The 13,819-nt window shown below is 40.8% G+C and overlaps 1 protein-coding gene across 1 annotated transcript in view; it reads left to right on the top strand.

Moving 5' to 3' along the window:
* The first annotated feature begins 528 nt into the window (after positions 1–528).
* The window catches only part of LOC147718250 (nicotinamide N-methyltransferase-like), a 28,638-nt gene continuing 15,347 nt past the window's right edge, over positions 529–13,819 (top strand). Inside the window, exon 1 of the mRNA XM_086966657.1 lies at positions 529–684. Within this exon, the coding sequence (XP_086822783.1) occupies positions 537–684 (148 nt within the window). The 5' untranslated portion in view covers positions 529–536. The remainder of the gene's footprint in view (positions 685–13,819) is intronic.

The following is a 13,819-nucleotide window of genomic DNA, read 5'->3' as shown; positions in this document are numbered from 1 at the left end:
GCATATTTTCTATTGAGGCTGGTGCTGCAACTTGCAGCAGAGACCTCAAAAGAAATGATATACTCTCCGTCCAGCGTGAAGGCGGCCGCATCATAATAGTGGAAGCAGGACTTCTGACTTCTTGTCCGGCAGTCCTGTTTTGGTCCGACTGACATCGTAATTAGGGCCTATGTTTTGTGTATTTTTGTGATACTAATAATTTCATTGTACAATAAAAAACACTAAAAAATGCATGTTTTAAAGTACTTTTCCAAAATCATTTTAACAGTAGTGGCAGAAATTGCATTGCTGTATCTGTTTCAATTTAGGTGATGGAACAAGTGACTTTATAGCATTATGCTTTGTAAACAGAATGCTAAATATGTATAAGCTTTACTCTGCTGACATCAAAGAGGAATAGAATTTGGAATAGGGTTTGGAGCGCACACACACTTAAACTGACTTTTGTTCATCAATAATTAGCAATTTAGATTATTTAATATAAGAATAGGTGCACACACAATAGACGTAAAGGTTGAACATTTTCATTATTGAACATGGCATCATTTTCTGAGCTGCAAGAGCTCCATGATCGGCACTTGGATGCGACTGCGCCAGTGGCTGTATACCTGGCAAAGGATTCTGTCTTCCTTGATGATGCGATTACACGGATGTTACCTTCTTTCAACAAAATCTTCTCCTCAGGTCTGTTTTTAATAATAAATGTATTTTTATTTTATGTTGCTATAAAATCAATAGCAGGGATAGGCAATTGACATGATTGATCTATTTATTTATTTATTTAAAGTTTTATATAGCGCGAACAAGACCCGTGGGTATCAGAGCGCTTCACATAAAAGTAGTATTAACAAGAAGATAACCATTAAACAAACAAATAGATATGAGGTAGATAGTTATATGGCTATAGTGAGTGCTTAAGTAACTACATTCCACTCAGGTTCGTCGATTATAATACGAATTCACTTTACAACATGAGGTTATGTCATTTGTCCTTTTTGTCATACCTATGAGGTAGCGGTTATATAGTTTCAGGATGTGAGATAGTTGTATGAATTAGTTTTGACAAGAGGTAGCAATTGGTATACAGTTTAGTTACAAAAGGAAAGTTGACAGTATCAGACCATCATTATCTTTCATCTAATTCACGGCAGTCCTTCCCTTTCTGCTAGCATTCGATCTCATAGTGAGACATAACCTTGTCTATATAAGGTATTTACTCATTAAGAAGCTCTTCACTTCTCGCTTAAATTTTGAGGTATTAGGAATCTTCCTAATGCTTGGAGGCAATGAATTCCAAATCCTGGGGGCAGCTCCTGAGAACGCTATGTCATAAGTTTTTTTCTTTCTGAATATGGCTGGGCGCAGCACCAGCTCTTTGGCACTCCTGGCCGGTCTGTTGCCTCCTGATAGCTCAATTTTCTTGGATAGGTATCTAGGAGTATTGTAGTGGAGTGCTCTGTGGGTGATACATGCTATCTTTAGTTGAATTCTGGCCTCATAGGGTAGCCAATTCAACGCTTTCAGGTGAGGGGAGATGTGGTCAAACTTCCTAGATCCGGTGATGAGTCTCGCCGCAGCATTGAGGCAGGCTTTTAGTGGTGCTGTGGATGTTTTTGGTAGACCTGCTAAGGTGGTGCAACCATATTCAATCCTAGAGATGACTAAAGATTGGATTGCCAGTTTCAAATCTGCTTCAGAGATGAATGGTTTCAATTTTCTTAGTAAGTTCAGGTGGAAGCGGGCGTTTTTTGCCATTGAATTAATATGAGTTTTCATGTCAAGACTCTCGTCTAAAGTGATTCCTAGCGACTTAGCTGAGTTGACTAGAGTTGGGGTGCAGTTGAGCGCAGTCACCAACTTGGTCCATTCCTTTATTTCCGTAACGCACTTTGGTGGAGAGATTAGTAAGAATTCTGTTTTTTGAGCATTTAGCTTCAGATGATTGGTAGTTAGCCATTGCAATGCCCTTTTTAATATTTCATTCATTTGCTCAATGTCTTCAAGGGAGGTGATCTTTATATATATTTGTGTATCATCCGCATACATATGGTAAGATACCTGTGAGTTACTGAGAATTGTTGTAAGAGGTTCAACATACAGGTTAAACAGATCAGGGGATAATGTCGATCCTTGTGGGACTCCGATTGAGTTAGGGCAGGATGGTGAAATTGAATGATTGACCAGGAAACGTTGTGTTCTGTTCCGTAGGAAAGATTCAAACCATTTCAACACATTTCCAGACACTCCCATCCTGTCTTGTAGCCTGGCCAGTAAAGCTTCGTGATTTACTGTGTCAAATGCCGATGAAAGGTCCAGGAGAATTAGCAAGCATGCTTGATTTCGATCAAGAGCCAGTAGCGCGTCATCAACAATATGGAGGATCGCTGTTTCCGTGCTATGCCCTGATCTGAATCCTGATTGGCAGTCATCTAGTAGGGAAAACTTGTTGATGTGTTGGCTCAGCTGGCCCTGCACGCATTTCTCAATTAGTTTGACCAATAGAGGGATGTTGGTTACTGGTCGAAAGTTATTCGGGTCTGTAGCATCTGCAGTAGGTTTTTTGATCAATGGAACAACTTGACCAGTTTTTAGACAGTCTGAGAGGGTCCCTTGTGACAGTGATGCATTTATTATTTTGGTCCAGATTGGCACCACAATGTGGCTGATTTCTCTTAAGCATTTCGCAGGTAGGGGATCTTGGTAGTGGTTGTTGGGTTTGATTTTCACGAGCATCTTGGCGATCGTGTTCTGATTGTATAATTCGAATGTGTCCCAGTTTGCATTGTTTTTTGTTGTGCTACACACTGTAGTCGAATTGGGATCGTTCGTAGTCAGTGGTTGAATGGGGAGGTTATTTGCTGCGCTTAAGAGCTCTGTTTCAAGCGCTTTGGCTTTTTCCGTGAAAAATTTAGAAAATTCCTCGCTACTTATGGATGTTTTTACGTTTTCATGCGCTGTTTTGGTTAGTTTGTTTGATTGTTGTTTCAGGATTTCAAACAGTTTCCGTGGTCTGTTTTTGGCCTTATCCAGTTCCGATCTTATGAATTCCTTTTTGGAGTTGATGATCTTTTTGTTATATTGGTTTCTAATTTTTCTGAGGGATTTCAGCTCAGGGGATGAAGGGTTTTGTCTCCATTTCCTTTCGGCCATTCTTAGTTTGCACCTATCTTCGTTCAATGATCCGTCAAACCATGGATTCTTCGTCTTTTCCGTTATTCTTTTTAGTTTTAATGGCATGGTGTTGTTGACGATGTTCCCGATTAAGGTTATATAATGCTCTGTCAACTCGTTTGCATTCTGTAAGTTGCTGGGTGGCTTTAAGTCACTCTCACAGCTTTGTACTAGTAGTTCAATATTAGTGTCTCTAGTGTCTCGGATCCATTTTTTAACATTGACAGGTTGAACAGTCTTGCCCCTTTTCAATATGGGTATCCGGAATGTTCTAAATTATTGTGCTTTGGTCAAAAACACATTGATAATGAAAAGTACATTGAAAAGTATATCAATAATTAGCATTCATCTGTAGCGTCTTGTACACTGAGTATTAAAAAGCAAGATGCACGACAATAAAGTCACTTATTTTCCCTGATGTTGCACAAATAATGTAGATTTTGAGTATAGAGAATTGGAATAAAACACAGGAGGCTGTTTCTGCAGCTCAGTATATAGAATGCACCAGAGACTGGGAAGAGACATATTGTATCCCAGATCTGATCCCATGAAATATTAGTGGCATTAAAATTCTGTTGATTCATAAATGCAATAAACAAAAATATTCCCCTAATTCTTTTAATGAATCTTCTTTATCTCAATATTTCATGATAACGCAGTTATACCTGAGTATATATGCACAGTTGGAGGTATGTTATCCTTAGATTATGTAAACTAGACTCAACATCACATTGGACATAAAACCTAGACCCCCATAACCTTAATCTTGCCCAGGGCATAAATAGTGCACGTTCAAGGGCTGCATTCAAAGGTATATCTATCAGTCTGCCACATTTCTGGAGGTGGCAGTGGTTTCTAATGACACATATTTAAATGGTGTGTTATATTGGGATAGTGTGTTAGAGTCCGCATTAAATTACTTCTAAGTTGAATGGAAGTTAAACATGTGAGCGAATGTAAGCAGTACCATCACATTACCACACAAAATGAGTTTGAGATAACACCTTATAACATACATTGTGTCACAACAAACATGCAGAGCTCCAGAATGAGGCCCTGTAGAAATCACCCTCAATAACATTTTAACTTTCAGTGCAAGGTCAAAGACCCACCTCATGCACCAATAAAGCTATCCGTGTCAAATACCTGGAAACAGGAAGCCCGTCCCATGAAGAAAGTGAAGCTTAGCAACCTTCAAGCAGGAGGGCCAGGCAATCATTGTTTAATCATTGTCCCGCCCCGTTGACTTCCATTTTCCGAGGCGGTCAGGAGATATATCAGCAAAGACAAAGCAAGAGGTACCTCTGATCCTGACCCATTGCCGTGGGAACCTTCCAGCCATAATCTAGCACCGCAGATCCACACTAATGTAAAGAGAACTGCACACACACATTGCCCACTGATGCCATCAGCATGCATGATGGGGAATCACATATAGCATGGTAAGTTTGTTGTTAGTGAGCATTGCATGTTAACACTAATAGGGGAACCATGCTGATTAGGTATCTACCTGCCTCCAACAAAACCATTGCACAGAGGCCTCATTCCAAAGACCAACGAGGCCCAGTGATACACATGGGCATAGAACCTGGCCTGCTGAGGATAACCTGGACAGCACTAATCAAGAGGTTTTCCAATGTCACCAAAAATAATCATGATTCTGCACAAAACAGTACCACTGCAAGTGTTGCTACTAAATATATCTCACTAGTCACAGCCCACACTAGAGCCAGCATGAAGGAATGATGATGGACCCACCCAAAAGCACACCCTGGACTCTATCATCTTATAACCCTCCTAGTGGTCTTATCAAGTTGTTGACAAGAAACCCTTTACTGTCTTTTAGGCTACAAAACCTTTAGAGATGAAGGGACCAGACACCAAAAACGTTAAAGTATCATTCCCTCCCCATTCAAGCTACATGGAATCAGAGATCAAGCTTTTCCTCAATCTCTAGAACAAACTCCACTCTTGTTTCAGGTCCAATCACCATGCATGACTCAATGAACAGACCTGCACAGGGAACAAGAAATTAACAAGACACAACAACAAGGTGGTGTAAAAGCATTTAGCAAAATGGTACGTCCCCTACCAACCGTTAAGATCAAGAGGAATTCACTCACATATTTCAAATACTTTTGGCATACAAGGAGCAATATACAATAGTAACTGTTTCTCTTACAGTGTACACAGTGTCCCCCAAACAATCTGCCCTGATCAAGAGATTCAACAACATTTTCCACAGGCCCATCTTTAAAGGTTGAAACCCGTTGGCACAAATACAAATTTGGCCAAGAGCAAACCTAAAATGATGCATTGCGTCGACAATAGTAGTGCGCCATGAGTGATGGAATCCGGGATGCCATCCTGGTATAAACTCATGCTCTGACCCTAACTATAATCAGGGCCAGTAGTAGCGTTTATCACTACACACAAGGGTACGCAGGTGGGAAAGGTCCCCATGAAAACACTAATGAGGACACCAGGAATGCAACTGTATATGTTCTGTTGCATGCTCGTACATCAAGTCATGAACTGTATTTAAGATATTCTTGCTGCATATTAATTGTCTTTTGAATTAACCCTGTACATGTATCCAAGAAATGCTGTGATGTCAGTTATTCATATAAGTTGGGTCTCTTGTTATTAAGTCTATAAATGTTATTATGTTTTCCTTACAAATGTCTGTTTCTACCAAAATCAAGCAAAGAAAAAATGCTAAGATTCATGAAAAGCTTCAGTGAATCATTACAAGTCAATAATGGACACGTCACATATAAAGGTGTGATACATATGAGTGTATAACTTGGGCTGAAAATGTAAATAATAGTGGGTCAAATCAAAGTCCATAGAAGGAACACCTTTTTAGTTTCTTCTACGAGAGTGAATTTTGATTAATATTCTGGGAGGCACCATTCCTATTTTGAATTTTTACGTACTGATTTCAGCCTCCACAGTCCATAAGCAAATCACTCCCCTCTTCAGCCGATATATTGAGATATTCTGGCACTGTTCAGAAAGGTAAATTTACTACTAGTAGAACGTACTCCTACAATTTTGTGTATTTATTGTTTTCGGGTATTAACAAAATCGGACTGTAAAATTATTCAAAAATGTAGTCTTACTTTTCCATAACCCTTGAAACAGGGGAAATAGACACAGTGAAAAGTTACTACTGCCAGAAAGGAGCAGTAGTAAGTACAGCACCATACATGGCCCACAACTGAAACTGAATACCTTCCCATAAAAAATAATGATAGTTGTAACTTTAAAAAAAACCTATTTACTTAAAATAAGAGTAACATTTAAATATTCTTGTTTAATGGTTAAAAATTATCTAAAAAAACATATCATTTATGATAAATTATTTTAACAGCATTTTATCATTTGATTTTTAAGGTGACATTAGGTATTATTAAAATATAATTGAATTAATTTAAATTATGTCCATACATCACTAATATAGCCTTATAGCCCGCCGTAGCGCGCTATACCGGCTATTAAAAGCCCGCTGAATCGTTACAGGCCCGAGCCAAAGGCGAGGGACTTTAACAAGACAGCGGGACTTTAATTGCATGCACCCTTGCTTCATATTATTAGGGTGTTTGTGCTATGGGTCTGGGTTGCTTTAGAATAATGAATGTATACCACCATGCACACATTTTAACTCTACAGGCATTTACCACTTCCTACACAAGCTGTTTAATGAATGACATGTAGAAAGAGGACATCATGAGAAGCAATGAAGATATTGCTCAGATATTTCTCATAGCAATGCCTAAGTCTGCTTGAACTCCGTTTATTCTACAATGCCATTACCAGGTGGACTACTTTAACCCCTTCCATGCTCATGACGAGCTCAGCTCGTCATGCAGTACACTGGTCGTGTGCTTATGACGAGCTGAGCTCGTCATGAACAATGGTATTCATAGTAGGTTAGCACCCAGCGGGAATTGCCTTAGCAGTCAAAGTGTTAAAGATTATTGATAATACGCTAAACATGTAAGGTAGATTTGTACTGTGCTGCTTGTCATCCGTGAGGGTATCCAGGTACTGAGGTGAGTGCTGTTGTGCGGTAATGCTGGGCCTGAATACAGACTGTCATTATGGTCCTGACTAATTATATTGCCACGTCTTCAGCTTCTTGTGGAATTCAAGAAGGGAGGAGGAGAGATAGATTTGTTGGTATAGGGTTCCACGACATGGCGCTCCATCCATCATCTCCTTGCGTTTGCTATAATCAAGTTAGTACACCTGTTCACATGGGAAATTCTTTATCAAAATGACATTTTTTCACTGGACCTTTAAGCTACTATGGGGTCACAGCAGCTGGCTTCGCACAGTTGCCAGTTCCCTTTTTAGTGTCTATTTATGCAGGTCTCTTGCTGTATAAACCTTGGGAGACTTTTCACTTTTTATTGCATTTATCAGGATCCTTTTTGCCATTCTAGAATCCATTGTGTACCAGAGATTACTATCTGCACTATGCATGTTAATAGGAGGTTTCCTTTTGATTGGTGGGTCAAGACTTCTTCTAGTAGTGCTACCAAATTGAGTGAATGTCAGAGTTGGAGATCAAGTTGTAATTAATTTTGGATATTATCGGGCCCTTCCTAAATGTTGGTGCCCCAGCTTTCATCCTCCTCCTCACCATCAAATCATTGCTGTATATAGGTTTCAAACAACCACAAATAATGACGAAGTCATTTCAAATAATCAAATGAACAACATTTTACAAGATGGTCAGAGTGGTTGATTTCAATTCACTACTTCTGGATCTACAATAGACATTGAACTAATACATCCAATTCCCCTCCACCATTCAAAGTTTAAACCTTCAATTTCCTGGGAGTCAATGCTTAAAGTTTCAATATGTAGGTTTAAGTCTATTTTGCCCCAAATTATAACACCCCTGATGCCCTATCACAAACAGATAGCAAAGCTTTAACGAAATAGGTGACATATCCAGGTTTATACAAAGGTCATATTCCCTAGGACTCTTGGAAGAGGCATATGTTGAATTGGTCTATATATTTCATCCAGTGCGGTGCAGCTTCTTTAATTGATCCATGAACGTATCGTAATTGCATCAACCGATGTGTATTTGTCCAGTAGGGAAATGGTTCCACAACATGGGTTTGAAATACATTAGTTGGAGGAAACAAAGTTAGGGAACCTTCCCTTGACCCCATTGTTGCCTCCAAGGTAAAGGTAGCTGTTACTATATTACTAGGATCATTGTCTTGACATCTCTGTTTGTGCACAGGTGTAAGACCCCGAGTACCGGGTTCTAACACCTTCAGTCCTAGGCATCCAAAAGTGAAAGGTGTTTAAAAAGTTTTGGGTTGCTATATTGACTACTGTTTGGCCAGATTTGTTGGTAAAGTTTTCCAATCATGGTGCATCCCTATTGGAAGAAGGGGTAGGACGTGGTGTTGTTTCCGATTTTAGATTCCGATTGAATTTTCCGATTCATGCCCTTACATAGGTACAATTCGCATTGCCCTAATATATGCATAAAAATCCAGTCCTTACTTATGCATAGCCCATGCAGCCCCAATACAGAAATGGCTACATCCATCCATTCATCTACGTCACAACGATTTCTTGGAAAACCAGACTCTTAAGCCATTAGAGACTTCCCCTTGCTTGTTCGCAAGATCCTGCCTCTTCTCCCCCTCCCCTCCAGGAAACTACTTGTCCAGGGCCTTGTCTTGGCACGGCTCGATTACTGCAATGCCATTTATCTGGGGGCCCCTGAGTACACCTTGGCCAAACTCCAACGTACCCAGAATGCGGCGGCCCGGCTTATCATGAACCTTCCCCCTAGAATGTCGGCTAAACCCGCCCTCAAAGCCCTACACTGGCTCCCGGTTCGCCAGAGAGTAGAGTTCAAGGCCCTATGTACCACCCACAAGCTCATGAATGGAGCTGGCCCTGACGCGCTTAAACATATGGTTACCCCATACAAAGCCTCAAGACCTCTTCGCTCCGACGCCGAACATCTTGCTACGGTGCCCAAATTCAAGAAGGCTCGCTCCGGCGGACGCCGCTTCTCGGTCAAAGCCTCCACAGCCTGGAACCTACTCCCCCTCAGCCTACGTCTGGAACCCTCCCACATAGTGTTCCGTAGGAATCTTAAAACCTTCCTGTTTCCCAATTAAACACTCCCCCCCCCCTCTGGATATCGACAGGTTTAATAGCGCGGGGATGCCTACGGGTCACCAGGCGCTCTAGAAATCGCGAAAAGAAAAGAAAGAAAGAATATTGATTTTTCCAAGAACTCAGTTATTTTATAATGATCATTTGTACTTAGGGGTTCATTCATGACATTCAGATGCCCAACTTTTCGTCAAAGCTGGCATTCCTAAAAGACCTTCTAGGTATAAATATACCTTCACCTTCTAAGGCAAAGCACGTGTGGTTCGTTGCAGTTCGACTATCTACTTGCACAATGCAGGTCACTACAGCAAGTGCCGAAGGAAGCCATCTCTCCAGCTGACGCACTGATCAGAAGCTGTCATCCTCCTGCCGAGAATCCAGCTGCAGAGTTTCTGACTCCACTTGCGGGGTGTTGGGAAATTGAGTCTGAGACAGAGATACTAACCGCCTTCATTTTAAGGTATGGAGCTGATTAGAAACCTTTGTCAATTCTTGGCAAAACTAAACCTATGCTAAAGACAACATTTACTTTTTCCCTCATACTAGACCTAGGTTAGGCACATTGGGGTAGGCATATTTTAGAAGCACCAGTTAAATAGTTTAGCCTGTGTTATGTATGTATGTATTTCCATATGTCATAGCACAAGACAATGCTATTACAGTTTAATTTTATACTACTGTTTACAGTGTACGCATTATACTCTGCATTCTATCTAATGATGGTAGCAGTTCACCTCTCTTGCATGAGAAAGAAGACAGTTCAATAAACCCTTTTATTGAAATGCCCATCTCTCTATTTTCTCTGCAACTCTGTAGAAACAAAGCATGTACGATTGACTGAGTAAAATAGTTATCTATTGTTCCAACAACTCTGATGTTATTTGTTCCAGTCATAGGGAAACAAAGTTGTTATGTTTATGCGGTTGTCATAATCTAAATCCTTCTTGTGTATTTGAGAACGTTTCTAGTGAGCTCTGAGCTAGCTGGCACTCACAATTAAGTTCAGTATATTCGATAGAGTCATACCGACCTAAGTCCTATGTCATATCTATAGGGTATATTATTCCAATGCGCAGAGCCTATTGGGAATATAGAAACTACACTACAGTGGACTATAAAAGTACCCTAGTCGCAATGCTGTAATGCTAGTTGAGGAAAGAGTCATCACGTTTATGGTAGTGGCAGTTCCACTAGTGATGGGGTCTTGACATTTGCTAACATGCAATCTCCAGGACAATCTTACGGGTGCAATACTAACCAGGGAGCTCTACTTGCAGATGTAGCCTCCTGAGTTACATCCTTCGACCATTCATTTTTAACCAGTAAACAGTTTTATTTTTCAGTGCCTGGTAATCTCTATTTGCATTCGGATATTTCTTAAACATTCCTAAGGGCTATCAAGTAAGGTGGGCATTCTGGTGGTGATTTTGGGTATTTTAGCAAAGCTCTACTTAAGAAAGTAGGTGTATTGAGCCTTTCCCTAAGACATTTATGCTGCACCCTGATGACACCTTGAGCGTGTCCCCCTAGTTTACCCTCGGGACCCTGGTCTGTTTTGGTTTCAGCCAAGCTGGAATTTTTTTGAGCCATAACCGACCTATCTAGCCGCTGTATTACGGTTTGGTGTATAGACTCGGTAGCGAGAATAGGTCTATTGCCTAAAGCTGGGGAAAGTGAGGTTTTAAGGCCTCTATTTTGGCATCCAGCACACCAAGGTGAGCCACTAAGGGGGCTAGCTCTGCCAATATAATATCCCTGAATCTATCTACCAGTAGTTTAGACATAAGCCTGTGATGGCAGCTATTGAGAAACCTTGTTTGCCACTCGGGGCTGTGACTTGGAAAACAGATCACTACACTGTGAAGATATATCCAGTTGTGGAGTTCGTTGTTTGGGAGACTCAGGGACAAGACATTTCCCACTCCTAGTGGTCTGATTTGGATAAGTAAGCCTTTTGGAGTGGGTGGTAGTGAATCCCAGAGTTGTTATTCATCTCTGCACTTCTGGTCTGTTCTCTGTGGCTGCGTTAGTATTTCTGGGCTAGAGCTAAGCACAAACCCTGGGATGAAACAACTTCTGCATCAGGGTCCAAATTGACTTCTAGGTGTTTGAGGAAGGGATATGAGGAGGGGATCTTGAACTTAGTGACAACCCTTCTCTCTGATCCTATTATCTCAGTCCTAATGACCCCTATTGCCCTTTCGAGCGTGTGATCTCTAGAGGTAAAATAGAAAATTAGGGTGTTGGACATTACCTTTTTACTGAGTTTTTCTTCCGCATTTTGGATCCTACAATACTCAATGTTAGAATTAAACTATACGTACCTGAAAATCCATACAGGGAGTCAAGAATCCATACCAGACACTTTGAAAGGGCAGAAAAAAATGTGGTTAAAATGAAAAACTCAATGTCTGTCCGAGTCTGCTGTATGATGATCTCAAGCTTCCTTGTTCAAATTTCCAATAACTTACGGGGCTAATAAGATTCCTCTAGACTGGCCCTAGTCTGTCCCGCCTTCTGCTCAGACAGTCTAATAATAATTAGTAATACAGGTGATGCTGGTGATGCAGGTAAGCAGGTAAACGTTTGCCTCCAGTGGTTTGGCCTGTAGTGATGTTCTGCCGGTATTTGAGAATTGTACTCCCAGGTAGGTATACTTGTTTGCGGTGACGATTATTAATGATCCAAGATACCAGCCCAATAAGTCTTTTTTTGGGTTTATGACCAAAGACCAGTACCTTAGTTTTAGCTGCATTGGTTTGGAGTTTGTTTTCCGTATTATAAAGATGTAGTGTCTCCAGTGCCCTTTTCATGCCTATTCTGGTATTGTCCACTATCACGATGTCATCCGCGTAGTGCAGAATTGGTAGTTAAAAATGACCTAATTTGGGTGGGAAGATATTTGTTTTTAAAAGAGCATCTTGCAAGTCTGCAGTACATAAGTTGAACAATATTGCTGCAATCACACAGCCCTGTGTTAGCCCTTTATTTGTGTAGATCGTGGCTGTTGCATATGCCTGTGTTTGCTTATTGCAGACCCAAGCGCTGCTGTGAAGAGACATGATGGCCGCCAGGAGTTTCCTCTGTATGCCCCACTTAGCAAGTTTTGAAATCAATACTATCAAAAGCAGCTCTGTAGTCGACCAAACAGGCATATAGGGGGGTAGTGCACCCTGTGGCCGTAGCTGCAAGATATGATATTGCAATAGAATTGTCCATTGTTGATGAGTTCAGACGAAATCCTGTCTGGTATTGCGGTATGATTTAATGAGCCATTATCCATGCATCTAGCTCTATTAGGAGCACTTTTGCGTATGCCTTCCCGTCATCGCCTAGCAATGCAAATAGTCTGTAGTTCTCCAGCTATGAAGCATCTCCTTTATTGTAGATATGTTGCAGGATCGAGCCTTTCCATGAGTCTGGTACTCCTGAGGTGCTGTGACAGTGATTGAATAGGCTACGCATGTGGGGAGCCTAGAAATCTCGATCCTGTCTGAAGACCCATTAGGCCCTAAAGCCCCGTCCTTCCTTTTTCCCTTTAATACGTTCAATGTTTCTTTTTATGTGGTGACAAGATCTTCAACATAATGCTCATCTGGGTGATAGCCTTCAGCCTCGATGGTTTTTGCCCTGGATTTGTCTTGATCGACATATAGCCTTGTTGCATGGGCTGCCCATTCGTTGGTGGGACGACATTGTGTATATAGCTTCCACCATTGAGACCATTGACATGACTCCAAAATTCACTGCTCTTGATGGGATTAAGCAGTGAATAAATGCGTTTCCATTGATCATCTGTGATGGTTTGTTTAAATTGCCACACAGTTTTTGTGCAATCTTCTGGCAGTTTTCAAAACTGATCCTGAGCATTATTCTCTCCTATACTTTTGCTCTGCCAGATGACACCTATTTTTGCACTCTTTGAATTCTTTAATGTCATTTAGGTTGGCTGGCCCGTTTCTGCTAAATTTTCTTTTATGTGCCGATTGTCTTCCAGTGGTCAGTGCATTAAATAACGAGGCAGAAATTTCTAACCAAGTTTTCTGTGGGCTGGTTATGCATATGTCCTGTTTCCAAGTATTGTATCTCACTTGGATTATTGGTCCCAATTTTATGTGTTTGATCGGTGCTGTATCAGTGTATGGATGAAGCTGTTTGCCAGCGGTTGGGTTTTAGGTGTTCAAAGTGCATCATTATCTCAGAGGTAGTGTGTAAAGCATTTGTGAACTCATACAGTAATACAGTGATAATACTACAGATGGACACCACACAGGTTGTTTTATATTAATAAGTATTTTATATAGTCTTAACACAAGACCACAAATGACAAAAATCCACAATACTGTACATTCAAATGGTAGAAATAGCTTAGATGTCTTTTGGTGGTAAATGCAACACTTTACGTTCAATGTAGCATTGGATGCGTAACGCAATACAAACAAAAGAGTTGCAGGGAAGGTGATGCGTGGGTTCCTTATATGCAAGA

The sequence above is a fragment of the Lissotriton vulgaris genome, chromosome 4_1 (genome assembly GCF_964263255.1).
Source record: "Lissotriton vulgaris chromosome 4_1, aLisVul1.2, whole genome shotgun sequence".
Classification (NCBI taxonomy): Eukaryota; Metazoa; Chordata; class Amphibia; order Caudata; family Salamandridae; genus Lissotriton; species Lissotriton vulgaris.
The sequence above is the reverse complement of the archived record's forward strand: the minus strand, read 5'-3'. Positions and strand labels throughout refer to the sequence as shown.